The 20,740-nt window shown below is 37.4% G+C and overlaps 1 protein-coding gene and 1 non-coding gene across 14 annotated transcripts in view; one reads left to right on the forward strand and one right to left on the reverse strand.

Moving 5' to 3' along the window:
• FAM13B (family with sequence similarity 13 member B) overlaps positions 1–20,740 on the reverse strand; it is an 88,745-nt gene that overhangs the window by 65,824 nt on the left and 2,181 nt on the right. For all 13 annotated transcript variants that reach the window (XM_043588609.1, XM_043588602.1, XM_043588595.1 and 10 more), the window contains exons 2-4: positions 3,633–3,799; positions 2,120–2,311; positions 1,400–1,612 (exon numbers count right to left, since the gene is read on the reverse strand). In XM_043588609.1, coding sequence (XP_043444544.1) covers positions 1,400–1,612; positions 2,120–2,276 — 370 coding nt within the window. In that variant the 5' untranslated portion in view covers positions 2,277–2,311; positions 3,633–3,799. The remainder of the gene's footprint in view (positions 1–1,399; positions 1,613–2,119; positions 2,312–3,632; positions 3,800–20,740) is intronic.
• On the forward strand, positions 8,980–9,089 carry LOC122496320. The gene has a single exon (XR_006300764.1). It is a non-coding gene; the product is annotated as a U6 spliceosomal RNA (small nuclear RNA).

The raw sequence follows: 20,740 nt of genomic DNA on the forward strand, positions 1-20,740 counted from the left end.
TTCCCCCGTTCATGCTCTGTCTCTCTCTGTCCCAAAAATAAATAAACGTTGAAAAAAAAAGAAATCTGTTTTTTGATCCAGGTGGCACATTAAAATAACAGAATTAAAGTAGTGACCTTCAGACATAAATCAGAGGTACTCACTAATTTAGGCTCAAAGGTGTTTAAACAATTTTTTAAAGATGGATAAAAACACTCAAAAGAAAATCTTCCTTCTCTGACTACATATGGCTTAAGAATACAAACACATTATAAAACATCCAGCTATGACAGCGATAGGCATTAAACAGTTATGTCTTAACACCAATGAATTTCTCTAGAAGACCCAATTCAAAAAATTAAAGAGATTCCACAATACAAAGAAAAGCCAAAACATAATTTTAAATTTCAAGAAATGTGTAATATTATACACCAACTTTATAAACTTTCCCATATAATGAAACACGTCACTCCATTACATACACTGAATACCATTTGGCTCTAGGAACAGAATTATTTCCTCACTGCTTGGTTCTTCTTACCTTTCTGCCTACCTCTATGTCTATTTTTCCTTCTTATTCCATTCCAGCTAAGCCCTACTATTAGTCACCACCAAAAACCTAACCCAACAAATACAAATCAATGCTTTTTTATTTGGCTTGGAATCCTGATATTCAATTTGGTATTTTATTTCCTCCAGGCAGAAGTCCAAGAACAAGCTTTAAGTATATTCCAAACCTGGAATCAAAGTTGTCTTCTGGTTTTTGCTAGCAAGTTCTATCAAACCAGGGGCAAACAGGGGCGCCTGGGTGGCTCAGTCGGTTGAGCGTCCGACTTCAGCTCAGGTCATGATCTCGCGGTCCACGAGTTCGAGCCCCGCGTCAGGCTCTGGGCTGATGGCTCGGAGCCTGGAGCCTGCTTCCGATTCTGTGTCTCCCTCTCTCTGTCCCTCCCCCATTCATGCTCTGTCTCTCTCTGTCTCAAAAATAAAAAAATAAAAAAAACAAAACAAACAAAAAAAAAACCAGGGACAAACATCCAATATTAACATCACCACTAAGGAATGGCACTATTAGTGGATGTTATGCCACACAATATCACTTCATATATATTTTTCTTCTTTCCCAACCCTCTTATTCCTTGTTCTTTTCTCCTGCCCTTCCTCCTTCTCCTTCTCACCCTGTATCTTAAGCTTCCTAAGACTAATCATAAAAAGTAAATAGTACTACACGTTATCTAAAAAGTTGCCATTCCCTTGACTAGACCATATAGATACAAAGAATGTATGTTCCCAAATGGGAACATAAGAAATTGATCTCAGAACTACTATAATTACTGTCTACATGTCAAGATTTCTATAAGGTAAAAATATCCTGAAATTAATGGCAAATGATTGATTGGTAAGAATCAAATTATACTACCTTGAGAAAGCTGCATCAAGTGAATATGCAAACTGCCAGGAATAACAGGTTCAGGAAGTTCTTGAAGGAAAAATCTAAGAAGACTAATAGCTGAGGGAACATCTGCTTCCTTAACCAAATCCACCTCTTCTCCGCTGTCGTATCTCTGTCGAAGCCACTCCACTGTCTCAGCATTTCCATTGACTTGAAAAAGTCCTTGCTGCTCCAGACCTCCTACATTAGTTCAAGGCAAAAATTAAATAAGATTCAACTTCAAGTACTTGGCCATATATATTCATTTTCCAATCAATTTAAAATATTCATACTTCTCAAAGCCCTTCTTGGCTCTCCGGTTGGGCTGAACACCTTCAAATAACAAATCTAGAAACATACTATCTCTGTCCTAAGGGATAATCTATTTTATCCACCCCCGGCCCATTAAAAATATTACTATCACCACCCCACTAAAAAATGCTCTATGCTGGGCATTTCTAAGTGTATGACTTTAAATAAGAAATTAACATTTTTCCTTACTAAATTTTGGACTTTTCATACTGGAGAAGGAAGGAAGGAAGGAAGGAAGGAAGGAAGGAAGGAAGGAAGGAAAGAAGGAAAGAAGGAAAGAAAGAAAGAAAGAAAGAAAGAAAGAAAGAAAGAAAGAAAGAAATCAATCCAAGGTCAAAAGGTATAAGTTGGGTTTATTAAAACAAAGGCTAGCCCTAAAGGTAAGGAAATGTATACCATGTTCCTCGATATAGTCCACAACGTGGCGGACTATGAACGGAACCTCATTGTCTGGATGTCCTCCCTGCTGCAGCTCATCAAGTGGAATTCCAAATATTTTGTTAGCAAGAACAGAGTTGCAGTTACTCAAGGAAGGGGAGGAGCTCTTCCTCATATCTTTTTTGCAGCCAGAAATCAAAGCTGTCTTTTCTGCCAAATGAAAGATTAAAAATAAATAAATAAATAAATAAATAAATAAATAAATAAATAAATAAAGACAGACAGACAGACAGACAGACTAACAATCAACAGGTGACAATATGACTAAAATAATTACAGAAAAATGCTTTATACCAGAATGTGTTTTCATCATTACATATGTTCCAGCTTTCAGGCCCACAGAACATTCTACAAATAAAGTTCAATATAATCATCCAAACATTTTCTCCATTAAATATAGTTAGTTTTGAATACTGCCTTTAGTGTTCGTGTATTTATCAAATAATGGCAAAGTTGTCATTAAACTTAGCAAAGGACATTAATGTCCCAAAGACAAATTAAGGAGCAAACATGGCTCCAACAGGGCCTTTACTGAGCAGGCTTATTGACACAGGTGAAAAACCAAACCCAATCATTTCTGGACTGTGCTACATGAACCCCGTCTAACCCCTTAATTTGTTAGCATCCAAAACAGGAGAGAATCACTTTTTATAAATTGATGGTTTAAAAATAACTTTTTAAAAATGATAGGCTAGTAAGAACAAGATTAACCAGTTTTTATTTCTACATGACAGAGCAGCCATAATGTTTTTATAAATGAAGGAAATTTTTCAGTTCTAGACATCAACTTTCAAACGAGAATGTTCTTTCATCAAACTTGCTGTTTCATTAATTATTTCAAAGAAAAATTTCCACAGCCAGTCTAGTTCAGAAGAAATAAGTTGTCTTAACTTTGTAGTAACTGTGATCAGTAAAGCAGTGAGAGAAAACAATGTTTCTAATAGATGAAGCATCAGAGAACAAGTAATCCCAAGAAAAATTGTTTTCTAAAATAAAACATTCATTACTTTATGTGGGCAGTAAGTATTTTCAAAAGAAAGAAAAACTTTTTTCAAAAGTTGATAATGAACAAAATGACACCAACTGTGTTTTTTTTCATAACCCCAAAGAAACAATTCCTTTCTCACACAAGAGAGCAAAAAAATAAATAAAACTACTCAATATTCTAAAGTTTGCAAAAACAACTTCTATACACATTACATAACAGCTGTACCCAGTAGATCAAGAGAGTATCACAATGTGACTGGGACACAATCTATTCAACTTACAGAAACAATAGAGGTTAACTTAGGCGCCACAAAATGCCATAAATGTATACAACTTCAGACAAAGAAGATCCATTCTTCAACATATCTGGTGCCAGCTAATAACTACCAAACCTCAAGTTAATAACCAAATAGCAGCAACAGGAGATAAACCCCCAAATTTCTGTGTATTTATACAGCATGGGAATACCGTTTTGAAAACTTACCTTTGAGTACTTAAACACCTAAGTTTAAAAAATGGCTTCTGTACCAGCTACCCTCACTGAGCAAGCATTCTTTTGTCATTTATGGCTGTTTGAGATTATGGCAGAAGATCAGCCTGTAGTTCCTCATTGAAGAAACACAGAACTCGATCAGTACTTCAGCAGTTAATCTAGAAGAAAAAAAAAATTCTTTTTATTTCCCAAACCAACTTTAACTGTGAGAAGTGACTAGAATAAACACTGAAGTCCTTTTAGGAGGATACCTACACTTAAAACCATTCTTCTGCCTGAAAATTTGCCTGTGACCTAGTTAGAGGCAAAAATCTTGCACAAGGTTTCAAATTATGATGGCTAACCTGGACAAGAATCTTTTTGCTAAAAACAAAAGAAAACTGCAAAGGAGAATCTTTAACAGTACAGATCTTCAGAGATTACACCATTCAAATAATCCATTTTCCTCAATGGATCTTGCATTTGAGCACATATACACACACCCCACCCACGTCCATTGTGTCCCCTTATACTCAGAATAAAACACAGAAACATTTTTAGCTCAAAGAACTGAAGACTCTAAGCTCAGAATAGCACTCATGTACTTTATTCTTTTTTTTTTTTTTTTTTTTTTGTACACAGCAAATATTTTGTTAGCAAGAATGTAGTTGTCTGACCTTTCTGGTTTGGAGAGATAACAGCGTATGTTGGAAAAGAGCAGTTAACAGAACCAGAAAGGCTGACATTCAAAATATTAACTACACCATCCTATAGATGTGACCCTGAAAAACTTCCATGTCTCCATGTCTCTAATCTTAGATTTCCTGATGTAAAAGTAATACCTACATAGCTGTTAAGTTTAACTGAGATAATATATCAGGTAGCAGAGAGATAACCAGTTTTCTCTCTTCACATTAAATGTTAAAAAACCAGCAAACAGGCTGGAGAGAGGAAATCTGTTTGGCAATGCATTTAATATTTGGTCTCATTTATCAATTGTTTCATCACCCTCTGGGAATTCTAACAATCTATTTAAAAATTAGTAAGTTCAGCAGCAAACTACACTGCAGCACTCTGCTCAAAAGAGTCCAAGTCAGGGCCACCTGGCTGGCTCAGTCCGTGGAGCATGCAACTCTTAATTAATTTCAGGGTCATGAGTTTGATCCCCACATTGGGTGGGCACAGACCCTACTTAATAAATAAATAAAATTTTTAAAAAAGAGAGAGAGCACTCAGGTCAGCACAACAGTATTATCATTCACTGTGATTTTCAAAAATGTCTTATTAGTAACATATACCTCCAAGAGGAACATTAAAAATGGAGCGGAAGGAAAACCACATTCCCACAACAAATCTTTAGTAGATGATTACTTCCCAAACATCCTGCAATGCCTGCTAAAACATGTAGCGTATTCATCTGAAAAACAACTTCAAAGTTAAGTTATAGAAGACCTTTTAGAGAGGTTAACTTCAGGGATAAAATGTTTAATAAACTCACATTAAAAGTCAGGTTTCAGGTTAATACCTTCAAGTCATAAAGAAAAACAGGACTTGCCTGAGGTACAATAAAACACTCATTAGAAAAGTCTTGTCAGAAGCAAGTTCTATGTTATCACTAAGATGGGTACTCAGTGTTTCTGTGTCTTAATGAAACCAGGAACCAACACACTGCAAAAGCATTTAGAGTGGAGAGTAGCCCAAAATAACATTTCTGCAAACTGTGAAGTAGTTTTTGACATTATTTAATCCTGTTCCCCACCACTTCTCAGAGTTTAAATCATGTGAATATTCCCTTCCTATCTGTGTTGAATGTTCAACAGCATTCCCCAAAAATCTCATGTCTACCCAGAACCTCAGAATGTGAACTTATTTGGAAATAGGGTCTTTGCGTATGTAATTAGTTGAGGATCTCAAAATGAAATTACCCTGGATTTAGGGTGAGTCCTAAATCCAATGATTGGTGTCTTTATAAGCAGAAGACAGGACAGATAGACACACAGTGAGGGGAAGAAGGCTGTGTGAAGAAACAGGAAGAAATTGGGAGTTCTGTGGTCACAAGACAAGAAACACCAGGAGTCATCAAAAGCTAGAAGAGACAATGGATGATTCCTCCCTAGAACCTTCAGAGGGCCTGCCTACACCCTCATTTTAGCCTTTTGGCCTCCAGATCTGGGAGAAAAAAAAATAGGTTGTTTTAGAGTTACCCTGTTTATAGTAATTTGTCACGTAACCTCTAGAAAATTGATGTGATATCTAAACTACAAATTCCAGGGGAGCCTGGGTGGCTCAGTCAGTTGTGGGTCTGACTTTGGCTCAGGTCATGGTCTCACAGTTCAAGAGTTCGAGCCCCACATGTTGGGCTCTGTGCTGACAGCTCGGAGCCTGGAGCCTGGAGCCTGCTTCAGATTCGGTGTCTTCCTCTCACTCTGCCCCTCCCCAGCCTGCACCCTGCACTCAGTCTCTTACTCTAAAATAAATAAACATTAAATTTTTTAATTTAAACTACAAATTCCAATTCTCAAAGAAAATAGCATCAGACACCATAGAAAAATGTCCCAAAGAGATCTGATGAAATGTCTTAGCAGACAGAATCCATAAAATACAAAAGCATTTAATCAATAAAAGGCTTGACACAAGGGAATACAATGTGTAGACTTTCAAAATAACCAAAGATTTCCAGAAGTATAATTTTATTATAAATCAAATCAGCAAAAACATTTTAAGAATCTTTTTCGTTTTAAGATTTTTTTTTTAAGTACAATATACTCCTGAATGTGGGACTGGAACTCAATCAAGAGTCACATGCTCTATGGACTTAGCCAGCCAGCATACCTAAAACAGCAAAATCATTTTAAATACAAATGACAGTTGCCTAGAATAGTGATACTGACAACAAATAAGAAATCATTTTGAATTCTGTATCATGAGACACAGTTATAAAAATAACACAATACCAATTTTCAATAAAAGTGGGTGATAGGTACATTCAGGAACATGTACCTTCATAGAGCAGCTATCAACTTGAGTTCTGCTACTCAAGCTATTTCTGCATTCCATTCAGGTCCATTTACATATACATATACATAATAGGAACAGACAGCAAAGAATCTCTTAAGTTTTAAATACCCAATAAAATTAGTAAGGAGGGGCTTTTAAAAAAGAACACCAGAGCTCCTGAGTGGCTCAGTTACTTAAGCGTCCAACTTCGGCTCAAGTCATGATCTCACAGTTTGTCGGTTCAAGCCCCGCATCAAGCTCTGTGCTGACAGCCCAGAGCCTGAAGCCTGCTTCAGATTCTGTGTCTCCCTCTCTCTCTGCCGCTCCCCCACTCACACTCTGTCTCTGTCTCTCTCTCTCTCAAAAATAAATAAATGTTAAAAAGTAAAATAAAATAAAAAAGGAAGAATACCAACATCAACACTACAGATATTGCAACAACGTGGATGGAACTACAATGTATTCTGCTAAGTGAAATAAGTCAGTCAGAGAAAAATAAATAAATGATTTCACCCATATGCGGAATTTAAGAAACAAAACAGATGATGGGGTGTGCCTGGGTGGCTCAGTTGGTTAAGAGTCCAACTTGGGATCAGGTTCTGATCTCGTAGTTCCCAAGTCTGGGACCCACATCAGGCTCTGTTCTGTGCTGACAGCTCAGAGCCTGGAGCCTACTTCAGATTCTGTGTCTCCCTCTCTCTCTGCCCCTGCCCCACTTGCACTGTCTGTCTCTCTCTCTCTCTCTCAAAAATAATAAACATTAAAAAAAAATTTTTAAAAAGGAAACAAAACAGATGAACATAGGGGAAGGGAAGGAAAAATAAGATAAAAACAGAAGGAGGCAAACCTTAAGAGACTCTAAAATACAGAGAACAAACTGAGGGTTGCTGGAGGGGTGTTGGGTGGGGGGATAGGCTAAATGGGTCATGGGCATTAAGAATGGCACTTACTGGAATGAGCAGTGGGTGTTATATGTAAGTGATGAATCACTACATTCTACTCCTGAAAAAAAAAAATACTATGGACAAATAACAACAGAGAGTATTAACTGAGCTCTTATAATAACTCAGGAACTATTTTAAGGGCTTTAAATGTATTAATTCATTTATCCTTACAACAATCCTATGGATGCAGATACTTTCATTATATCCATTTCAGTGATGAGAAAACCAAAAAACACTGAGAACTTTCTGGGGTAATGTAAATGTTCTAAGTCATGACTGTGGTAGTGGTAGTTACATGCTTAATACACATGTCAAACTTACTGAACTGGACATTTAAATGGGTGAATGCTATTGTATATAAAATGTTATCACATAAAATTATACTTCAATGAAAACAAAAAAATTAAAAAAGAAACCATACAAAGACATAACAGCACTTTAATAAGTTAATACCAAACTATTTTCATTATAGAGTGTGACATTTTTAAAATATACTTCTCCATACAAAAAAAAAGAAAAAGAAAATATCTCTTTTAGCCACATTTCAAGAACCTACCCTACTTAGCCCCAGGTATGCTATCCAGCACATTTAGAAATTACTAATTTTTCTGTATAGTATAAAAAAAATTAAAGCTCGACTGAAGACTAAGTCTTGTCAAAGCAAACAATTTTAAAAAACACTGTAATACTAATAATAAAGTTTTATCATTTTGCAAATAAGCAACCTGTGGTTAAAAGTGGCATCCGCCAAGATAAACTGTCATTTTCATGTGGAAAAACTTCTACCTTCAAAATGAATAGAAAGGAACAAAAAACCCCACTTTTGCCCCAAATGGTTTTGACAAAACAGGATACAATTCACACAGAAAAATTTGAAAGAGCTACCTCAATAATTGCTAATGCCAAAAAGAAAAAAAAAAAATCCCTATCACTAGTTTACAAAGAGAAAAAAGCCAACAGGGAACTGGACCTCAATAAAGATAGTAAACTTGGGGAACAGAGATTTGAGTCTGTAGACAATTACAGAGTCTAAGTCAATGAACCAAATAAATGTACCCCTGCTCCATACATTCAGCTTTTCACATTAGCAAGCTCTAAACAGTTCACGAAGCAAAGGAAAAGGCACCTCTTTCATTCAAACTGAACAAAGATGGTACTATGAAGGTTCCCAATACGCTAAATCAGTGGTTCCTTCCTGGTCTGAAAACTAGCAAGGTATTAATATGCCTGAAATCTTTAACAGTGCACCGAACAAACAGAAAGGCTGAAAAGCCTCATGTCTCAAAAGCACATAAAGCTATCAGTCGTATGTTCATAGATGCTATTTTGATCAGGAAAAACATCAAGTCAATTAAATCTATTAGTAAATTCACTGACCATGCCATAAGTAATTTATTATAGTATAAAACAGAATTCAAGTGCTCGCTTCGGCAGCACATACACTAAAATTGGGATGATACAGAGAAGATTATTAGCATGGCCCCTGTGCAAGGATGACACACAAATTCGTGAAGCGTTCCATATTTTTTTTCCAAAGTGGTTTTGCCAATTTGTAGTCTCACCATCTGCATGTAAGTGTTCCTCTGGTTCTACATCCTTGTCAGTACCTGGTGGTATTGGTTTCATGGAACATTTTAGTGACCATGTAGCAATTGATCTTATGTATGAACAGTGGTTTATGTAACCCAATCACTATTATATATAGGTTATCATCTTTTACTATTTTAAATTAAACAACACTATGATGAACATAATTCTAGCCAAATCTTTGTACTTATCCTTATTTCCTCAAACCAAATTCCTGGAAATAAAATTGTTATATCAAAGATTAAAAAGAAAAAAAAATTAAAATTAAATTAAAATAAAACAGAATTCAAGACTAGAAATTTTTTTTTAATTAGAGAGCTATAATACTGGGTGCCTGGGTGGCTCAGTTGGTTAAGCGTCTGACTCTGGATTTCCGCTCAGGTAATGATCTCACAGTTCATGAGTTCAAGTCCCACAAGGGCCCTGCACTGGTAGTAAGGAGCCTGCTTCTGATATTCTCTCTCTCTCTCTCTTTCTCTCTCTCTCTCTCTCTCTCTCTCTCTGCCCCTTCTCAGTTTTCTCTCTCAAAATAAATAAATAAACTTAAAAAAAAGAGAGAGAGAGAGCTGTAATACCCAAAAGTTTAGCAACTTCTTTACCTTAGAAAACAGAAAAAGGGGCACCTGGGTGGCTCAGTCAGTTAAGCATCCAACTCTTGATTTCAGCTCAGGTCATGATCTCAGTTTTCTGAGAAGGCGCCCCACCTCAGGCTCTGCACTAACAATGCACAGCCTACTTGGGATTCTCTTTCTCCCTCTCTCTCTGTTCCTCCCCCACCTTGTGCTGTCTCTCAAAATAAATAAATAAACTTTAAAAAAAAAAAAAAAAGAAAAGAAGAGCATGAAGTACTTCTTGTAACAATTTTTATTCCTATGCCTGAGGACTTGCTCATCTGAGTGCACTTTAACATACTACTTGAGGGTACAATCCTCCCTGGTGATTCTACAAAACTACAATGAACAATGGAATCAAGTCATTTTGTAAGACTACAGTTGCCAAATTGTGATACTAGATATAGCACATGTATTTCAAAGACTAAGACCCACTAAATGTAAACTATTTTTCCTTGAAACAGCTCATTATTCCTCTCTTATTTAGGCAAAAACTGCAAAGAGATAAGCTATTGGTAAACATCCTGGATCATTTTCGGAAACTCTCAAAAGGGTTTCATGGCCAAAGTCAATTATTTTATCACCTCCAACCATGATTTCAAGCTATTCAAATCAAAGTAATAAAGCCAGAGGGAGATGAAATCCCCTGTGACTAAGTCCTCTCACCTACTGCCCTCACTAATCTCCTCAAAATTAAAATCTAACCCAAATCCCCCACAACCTGCACAAAATTCCTCAATTGTCTTCAACTACCTGAAATCCTGGCCTCCAAATTTTTTAAATGTTCACTTATTTTTGAGAGAAAGAGAGGGAGAGAGAGTATCCTAAGCAGGCTCCACACTGTCAACACAGAGCCCAATTCGGGGCACAAACCCACAAAAAAGTGAGACTGTGACCTGAGCCAAAATCAAGAGTCAGACGCTTAACCGAATGAACCATCCAGGTGCCCCCTGGACTCCAAATTTTTTGATCAGGAAAAAAATTATGGATCCACTCCTCATTTTTATATTGTATGCATATTACTAAAGTAGAGTAGTAAAAAATATACAAGTATGTTATATGCATAATCCTCATATAGAAAAATAACTTCTAAGATTAAAAAATATACAAAAACATAAATTTTACTACTACTGCCCCCCCCCCACACACACACAACTTTAATAGGTCATCTTGCCCATCCAAAGTGCAAGGATCTCATAACTCAACCAAAAATCAAACCGATTAAAAAATGGGCAGAAGACCTGAATAGCCATTTTTCTAAAGAAGGCATATTGATGGCCAACAGACATGAAAAGATGTCAGGTAGCATCGCTCTAATCAGTGAAATGTAAATCAAAACCACAATGAGGTATCATCTCACACTTGTCAAAATGGTAAGTTATCAAAAAGAAGTAGCAAGTGTTGTCAAGTGTTTAGAGAAAAGGGAACCCTCTTGCACTGCTGGTAGGAAAGTAAAGTGGCACAATCAATATGGGAAACAGCACGGAGGTTCCTCAAAAAATTAAAAACAGAAATACCATACAATCCAGTAATCTCACTTATGAGAAAATGAAAACATTATTCCCAAAAAATACATGTACTCCAATGCTTACTGCAGCACTATACACAGTACCAAGATAAGGAAGCAACCTAACTGCACATTTATGAATGGATGGATAAAAAATATGCAGTATCTATAATGAAATATTACTCAGCCATGAAAAAGATGATATTGCCATTTGCAACAACACAGATGGACCTAGAAGATATTAAACTAAGTGATTTAAGTCAGAGAAAAAGACAAGTACCACACAATTCGCGGCAGCTGGGTGGCTCAGTCAGTTGAGCGTCTGACTTCAGCTCAGGCCATGATCTCACGTTTGTGAGTTCAGGCCCCGCCGCGTTGGGCTCTGTGCTGACAGTTCAGAACCTGGAGCCTGCTTCAGATTCTGTGTCTCCCTCTCTCTCTCTGCCCCTCCCCCATTCACACTCTGTCTTTCTTCCTCTCAAAAATAAACATTACAAAAAAAAATTTTTTTAAAGTGCCACACAATTTCACTTGCATGTGGAATTTAAAAACAAGCAAACAAACAAAAGCCAGAAACAGGCTCATAAATACATAGAATAAACTAGTAGTTGCCAGAGGGTAGTAAGGTGGGGAGATGAGCAAAATCGTTTAATGGAATTAAGAGGCACAAAATTCCAATTATAAAGTCAGAGATGACAAGTACACAACAGCGAATACAATCAATAATAATGTAATAACTTTTTGGTGACAGAGGGTAACTATACTTAACTGCTGCGAGCAGTTCATAATGTATATAAATGTCAAATCACTATATTGAACACCTGGAACTAATACAGGATTATATGTCAGCCATACTTACATTAAAAAAAAAAAAAAAAGCGCCAGTACCTCACTTCTGAGACCAAGTGACCTACAGCACTGTTTCTCTAACATCATCTCAGAGAGGGAGGGGCTTGCTCAATATACATAGTGCAAAGCCACAACCCCAATCCAGCATCCTTGAGAGCATGGTCTGGGCCTCTGTATGTTTAATAAACTCTTCCGGTGATTATAACGCATAGAAAGATTTAAGAACCTCTGGCATACAAGTTAAACCCTAAACTCCACTGCATAACCTACATACAAGTACTTCAACTACCAGTAAAATCTCCCTTCCTGCCACTCTTCCACCTCACTCTACTATCCAGCAATACTTAAATTTACTTGAAGTTCACAGTCCATACCTCTCAGACTTTGCACATATCATTTTCTGTGCTTAGAGTCCTAACAATACCATAACCAACCACCACCTTGTTCACCAAACTTCTGTTCTTTGAGTCCAACTCCCATTTCCTCTCAAACACTGCCTGATTTTCTGAAGCAGACAGTTCTCCTTTGCTCCTAGTGTACCCTTTTTAGCAACTGTCCCATAAAATTTAAAAGTATATCTCTTCAATAGAGAGGATGAGTGAAGGTAGGAAGCCTGTCATTTCATCTTTGTAACACTAAAGGCCTCACCCAAAGACTGACACAGAATGTAGTTTTTCAAATATATGTTGCATAAAGACATAAACAATGCTGTCTATTCAAAATTAGCAAGAAGGAACATCTCCTTAAGTAATTAAAAACTAAGAAAACATCAAAAATGGCTGTCATATCTATTTTCCACAATAACAACAACCAAAGATAACCAAATCAAGAAGGGAAGCCAACTATTACTTATGGAGTATCTAAAGCACTTTACAAGTTATTTCTCATACCTAGAATAATGCTATGAAGCAGACACTATTACCCTTTTACATATATAAAAGCTGAAAGCACTGTGAGCCTCAAGTCACTCAGCTACTAGCCTCAAAATTTGTAAATCGTAATGCTAAAATACGCTGCTGGATCTAACTGCACTTTCTAATGAAACTTACTTAAGTCTTAACAAACCAGAACATTAAAATGAGCATTATTGGGGGTGCCTGGCTGGTTCAGTCAGTAGAGCATGTGACTCCTGATCTCGGGGTTGTAAGTTCGAGCCCCACACTGGGAGCAGAGATTACTTTAAAAATAAAATAAGAGGGGCGCCTGGGTGGCGCAGTCGGTTAAGCGTCCGACTTCAGCCAGGTCACGATCTCGCGGTCCGTGAGTTCGAGCCCCGCGTCAGGCTCTGGGCTGATGGCTCGGAGCCTGGAGCCTGTTTCCGATTCTGTGTCTCCCTCTCTCTCTGCCCCTCCCCCATTCATGCTCTGTCTCTCTCTGTCCCAAAAATAAATAAATGTTGAAAAAAAAATTAAAAATAAAAATAAAATAAGATTAAAAAATAGGGGCACCTGGGTGGCTCAGTCAGTTAAGCGTCCCAACTCTTGATTTCCACTCAGGTCATAATCTCACAGTTTGTCAGTTCAAGCCCAGGGTCAGGCTCTGCAGTGACAGCACAAAGGCTACTTGGGATTCTCTGTCTCCTTTTCTTCAGTCCCTTCCCTGCTTGTGCATGAACACAGTCTCAAAAATAATTTATTTTAAATAAAAATAAAACAAGCACTATTAAAAAGGCAAAAGACTACTTTCACATTTACTTGGAAAGCCACCACAATTCTGATTCAAAAAACCAAGGTACCTGGAGTTAGTCTCAAAGATTAGGTGAAAAAACTTCCCCAAAGGATAACCTCTTGAGTTATCTGTAAGTGAGAACTAGAGTTCTACATTGTTCAACATCAATGCATGAGAAACAGCAAAGTGTGGTACAGGGATGTCTAATCCTGCTTATGAAAGTATGAGGAAAGGTGGCACTTGAAATGCTTGTCTGATTAAAAGGTAAGCCTGTAATGTACTAGAAGATGGCTCCCAATGGGTTCCCTTTTCGTACATGCACTCCAGTTTCCCTGGTCCACTAACGTAGCATCATTTTCCACTAAATCAAAGTGCCTAACAGTTAAATTAACTCTTCACACTAAGTATCAGCACAAAGAGTGGCCCTTTTTTTAAAACAGCACTACAATTTAAAAGGTGATCGGGCGCCTGGGTGGCTCAGTTGGATAAACGTCCAATGCTGGCTCAGGGCAAGAACTTACAGTTCACAAGTTTAAGCCCCAAGTCGGGTTCTGTGCTGACAGCTCAGAGCCAGGAGCCTGCTTCACACTGTGTCTCCCTCTCTCTCTGCCCCTCCCCCCCCTCAAAAATACATATTAAAAAATAAAAGGTGACACAAAATATCTGAGAAAGCATACACGCGTAACAGCAACTACATATTCTAGCCAGTTAAATATGTGCACATAATCTCAATTTTGATAACTTTTGACTCAAGACTCCTCCCTTCTAGTAACCTTTAACCTCTTTTCTACTGAAAACATGTACACGTAGCACCTACCAAACTAATGAGCAAGGTTTAAAGAAGACTAGCTTATCGTTTCTTATTGCACATTAACACAAAACTATAACACTTCATTTTTTTTCATGTACGGGGTATTATAGGCAATTCTACAACGTGTTTTAACAAAATGGGTCCCTTGAAATCAGAACATTTCTCTTTTTGCACAAACTTGTGTAAAAACTGCTCTGGCAGGGGGAATAAAACTACCACATGAACAAAAAAAACACTTAATAAACTTATTTTTTATGTGTCTTCCTCACTAGATTGTAAAATTTGAGAGCAAAAGATATGACTTCATCTTTGTTTTCCCAGTTGTAAACACCAAACAAAAGCAGAACTCCAATATCTGAACAGATGCTATCATTTCTGGTGTACTTTCCAGTTCACTATCCAAATGAATCCTCAAATTCAAAATCTTGAGAAAAGCAGACAGATCATCATTCCCTCTCTCAGAAGAAACAAACAAAAAATCTCAGAAAGCTGAAGAAACTGGTTCAAAGTCACTGAACTAATGACTAGAAACCTAAGACTGCTTTTTTGTGTGTGTTTATTTTTGAGAGAGCACAAGCAGGGGAGGGGCAGAGAGAGAGAGAGAGAGAGAGGGAGAGACAGACACACACACAGAATCCAAAGCAGGATCCAGGCTCTGAGCTGTCAGCACAGAGCCTGACATCAGGCTCAAACCCACGAGCTGTGACATCATGACCTGAGCCCAAGTCGGACACTTAATAAACGACTGAGTTAACCCAGGTGCCCCTTAAGACTGCTACCTTTTAAGTGGATGCTTTTAGGAAACAATGACCACAATCATCACTGAAAATTTTGTTTAAAATTTCACCGAAATGTATGAAGACATACAGAAAGTAATTTACAAAAAACTTGAGTACTTTGTACATGCTTTTCATGTAAAAATTCTCTCATCTTATCTGATTCGAAATTTGAGTTTCTTCTGGTGTCCCTAGTGGCTTTGTCAGTTGAGTGTCTGACTCTTGATTACAGCTCACAACATGATCCCAGAGTCATGGGATAGAGCCCCGAGTGGGCTCCATGCTGAACACGGAGCTTCCTTGGAATTCCCTCTCTCTCACTCTGCCCCTTCCCCACTCGAACATGTGCGCACATGCTCTCTCTCTCTCTCAAATAAATTTAAAAATTAAAAAAAAGTAAATAAATAATAAATTTTGGTTTCTTTCCCTTTCCAAGTTTTTTTTTTTTTTTTTTAAAGATTTTACTTTTGGGGTGACTGGGTGGCTCAGTCAATTGAGCGTCTGACTTCTAGTTTCTGCTCAGGTCGTGATCTCACAATTAGTGAGTTCGAGCCCTGTGACAAGACTCCAAGCTAAGGGCACAGAGCCTGCTTGAGATTATCTCTCTCCTCCCTCTCTCTGCCCCTCCCCTACTCGCTTGCTCTCTCTCTCTCTCTCTCTCTCTCTCTCAAAAATAAATAAGCTTTAAAAAAATAAAAATAATAAATTATTTTTTTAAAGTCATCTCTACACCCAACATGGGGTTCAAAGTTTGAAGTCCCAAGATGAAGAGTCACATGCTCTACTGAGTCAGCCAGGAGCCCCTGCCTTTCCAAATTTTAAATTCACTGTGACTAGTGGTTTTTTTCCAAATGCGGACCACAAAGTTCCTGTCCCACCAACCTCCATCCCCCACTTCCTCCCCCAACAATTAAGCAGCTACTATGTAAAACAACGAGTGGTTTTCACACTAATGGACACTGAACCAAAGAAAATGAAAACACTAATTCAAAAATATATGTGCACCCCTATGTTTAGTGCCACATTATTTACAACAGGACAGACCTGAAACAGGACAGATATGAAACAGGATCTGAACAGGATCCTGAACATATCTGGACAGATATGAAAACAACTCAAGTATCCCAGGAGTGGATAAAGATGTGGTATAAACACACATATACACACACAATGGAGTATTGCTTACACATTAAAAAAAAAAAAATTTACTCAGCCATAAAAAAAAGAACATGATCTTGCCATTTGCCACAATATGGATGGACCCACAGGATATTATGCTAAAAGAAAGAAGTCAGAGAAAGACAAATACCATATGACTTAACTTACATTCATATAGTTCTAGAATAAACAATAACAGACTCATAATTACAGAGAACTGGCAGCTGTAAGGGGCAACTCTGCCAGGGATGGGCAATATAGGCGAAGGGGATTAAGAGGTATAAACTTCTAGTTATAAAATAAGTCACAGAGATGAAAAATAAAGCACGGAAAATATATCAATGATATTGTAATAACACTGTGACAAATGGTGACCACACAAGGTGGTGAGCACTGAATAATGTATAGAATTGCTGAGTCACTGTGATATACACCTGAAATTAACATAACATTAAATAGCAACTACAGCACTAAAAACAAATTTTTTTAGTTTTCAGTTTTTACTTTTTTCTCCAAATGTATGGAACAGCAGCTTGATAAACAAAAGCAAAAATAAATATTTTAAGAACAAGTAAAAAGCTCAACATTTCTGTTTTTCTATTCCTAAAAAGGGCAATAATAAACTCAACAGACATCTCTCTGAAAATTGTTTAAAAATCAAAGACATAAGAATTATCATACATCATATACATTAGGAAAAAAAAAACATACTAGAGCTAGCTAATAACCTGACAGAAAAGACTGAAGTATTTCCCTCTAGCATAATCCAGTAAATTTCATTAAGTTATCTAATCAACCCAGTGCATTTTCCTCAAGCTAAGACTTTTTACACATTCTGGTTCATCCACCTAAAATATTCTCCCCCCCTTCATCCTACTCATCTTCAGCTCTCACTCAACTCCCATTCTTGGAGGGGCTTTCTCCAACCCACTCATCTAATGATCTCTCCCTGTGAAATTGTCTCAAGACATATCATTCCTTGGCTCCAAAGCATTCATTTTATTATACACTCCTTTCTGTGTTTAATGTCTATTTCTTCCAAGAGAGTATAAGCTCCTTCAAGTCTGCTGGTAGGTTGTTTTTTAAAAAAAACAGCTTTATTAAGGTATAATTTACATACCATAGAATTCACTCTTTTCAAGTATACAATGATGTCTATCTAATAAATTTACCAAGTTATGCAACCATCACCAAGTGATTGCTTGTTAACTCTGGCATTTAGAAGAAGATAAATATCTGTGAAAGAATAAATCAATCTGATAATGAGTTACTCTTGTAATCCCATTACTACTAGTATGCATTCAATGTACCACATGATTTGATGGTAAATTTACCTTTTTACATTCCATTTCAAATATCCTTCAGTCATGTCTTCTATAAGGCTCTCAAACTGAACCTACTCACCTATTAGCCTACTGTCTGACTTGGGGAACAGTGACTCATACAGGTCAAGTTTATGTGTACATACTACAATTCCTTTTCCCTGTCAACTAATACCCTCCTCTGCCCCTAGCCATTTTAATAAAACACTTAACAAAATAAAGGGAAGCTTAGGAGAAGTAATCTTACTCAGTGGGGAAGACAGCATTTATTTAATGGATATACTTTTGTAATATCAAAGTGATGGGAAAAAGTTCTTGGTACTGACATACAACTGGCTGAGTTCTAAATATATCTTACTAGACACGTAGCCAGAGGCAAGGGAAACAAAAGCAAAACTGAACTATTGGGACTTCAAGATAAAAAGCTTCTGCACAGGGAAGAAAACAATCAACAAAACTAAAAGGCAGCCTATGGACCGGAAGAAGATATTTGCAAATGACATAGCTGATAAAGGGTTAATACCCAAAATCTATAAGAACTTATCAAAACTCAACACCCAAAAAACAAATAACGCAGTTAAGAAACATGAACAGACAAGAACAGACATTTTTCCAAAGAAGACATTCAGATTCAGATGGCTGATGGACACATGAAAAAATGCTCAACATCACTCACCATCAGGGAAATAGATAACAAAACTACAATGAGATACCACCTCAAACTTGTCAGAATGGCAAAAAGTAACACAGGAAACAAGAGATCTTGGCAAGGATGGGGAGAAAGGGGAACCCTCTTACACTGTTAATGGAAATGCAAACAGGTGCAGCCACCTTGACAAATGGTATGGAGGTTCCCCAAAAATTAAAAATAGAACTACCCTATGATCCAGCAATTACCCTACAAAGAATACAAAAAGACAGATTCAAGGGGAGCCTGGGTGGCTCAGTAGGTTAAGCATCTGACTTCACCTCAGGTCATGATGTCACAGTTCATGAGCTGGAGCCCCACATCAGGCTCTCTACTGTCAGCGCACAGCCCGCTTTGGATCCTTGGTCTCCTTCTCTCTCTGCCCCTCCCCTACTTGCTCACGTGTGCTCTCTAAAATAAACATCAAAAAAAAAATAGATCCAAAGGGGTACATGCACCTCAATGTTTACAGCAGCATTATCAACAATAGCTAAACTATGGCAAGAACCCTAATGTCCATCAACTGATGAATGGTAAAGAAGATGTGGCATACACATACGATGGAATACTACTCAGCCATCAAAAAGAATGAAATCTTGCCATTTGCAATGATGTTGATGGAGCTAGAGTGTATTATGCTAAGCAAAATAAATCAAAGAACGACAAATACCATGATTTCACTCATATATGGAATTTAAAGAAACAAAACAAATAAACTTATGGGAAGGGGAAAAAAGAGAGAACAAACAGGATTGATGGAGGTGGTTGGGGGATGGGCTAAATGGGGGATGGCTACTATGGAGAGCACTTCTTATGATGAGCACTGGTTGCTTTATGTAAGTGATGAATCACTAAATTCTACTCCAGAAACCAAAATCACACTATACATTAACTACCTAGAATTTAAATAAAAATTTGAAAATAAAAAATACAGTGATCTAACATATAAATGGAAATATTTTTCAGATATAATCAGTCCTTCCGCTGTTTATCCATGTATAAAACAGAAATTTCCGGGATGCCTAGGTGGCTCAGTCAGTCGAATGTCCGACTCTTGATTTCAGCTCAGGTCATGATCCCAGGGTTGTGGGACCGAACCATGTCGGGTTCCACACTGAGCATGGAGTCTGCTTAAGATTTTCTCTCTCCTTCTGCCTCTTCCTGGAGCTGGCACACTCTCTCTCTCAAATTAAAATATATATATATATATATATATATATTTTTTTTTTTTTTTTTCAGGGCACCTGAGTGGATCAGTCAGTTAAGCATCTGGATTTTGGCTCAGGTCATGACCTCACCGTTCAGTGTCAGGCTCTGTGTTAACAGTGTGGAGCCTGCTTGGGATTATCTCTCTCCCTCTGCCCCTCCCCTGCTCACGCTGTCTCAAAAGAAAAATAAATAAAAAATAAAAGTAAAAACAAATAAACAAAACAAAAAAATCCAAAAATGACCAGAGGATGTGAAGACATTTATCTAAAGAAGATATATAAATGAAAAGATGCTTAACATCTTTATCTCTTGAGAAAATAAAAATCAAAAACACAGCTCACAACACAAAACACAAAAACACAGCTCAAAAACACAGTGAAATATCAGCTCACTCCTATTAAGAGGGCAATTATCAAACAAACAAACAAACAAACAGGAAAGTAACAACTACTGGAGAGGATGTGGAGAAAACTTAACAGTTGTACATGGCTAACAGGAATGAAAAATGGTGCAACAGCCCTGGAAAACAGTTTGTATGTTTCTCCAAAAAGTTAAACATAGAATTACCACATAACCCAGCAAGTCCACTGCTAGGTACCTACCCAAAAGAATCAAAAGCAGGGACTCAAACAAACACTTGTACACCAATATTCACAGTAGCATTATTCACAAAAGTTAATACAAGTATTAAAAAAGAGACAACAGGGGGTGCCTGGCTAGCTCAGTCAGTAGAACATAGGACTCTTGATCTTGAGATGGTGAGTTCAAGCCTCACATTGGGCATGGAGCCTACGTGTAAAAAAAAAAAAGATAACAGGTCCAAAACTGAGTCACCTGGGCTAAGCCTACATCACCAAACCAAGAGATAGTATCTACCTACCCACCTAACTGCTTCCCCAAGAATGTAATCTTAACTAGTCGGTCTGGAATTTCCTGGTCAGCGCTAGTGAGGTAATGTGCCTGATAGACTCAGGCTGCCTACCAAAGTATGGT

The sequence above is a fragment of the Prionailurus bengalensis genome, chromosome A1, assembly GCF_016509475.1.
Source record: "Prionailurus bengalensis isolate Pbe53 chromosome A1, Fcat_Pben_1.1_paternal_pri, whole genome shotgun sequence".
In the NCBI taxonomy this organism is placed as follows: domain Eukaryota; kingdom Metazoa; phylum Chordata; class Mammalia; order Carnivora; family Felidae; genus Prionailurus; species Prionailurus bengalensis.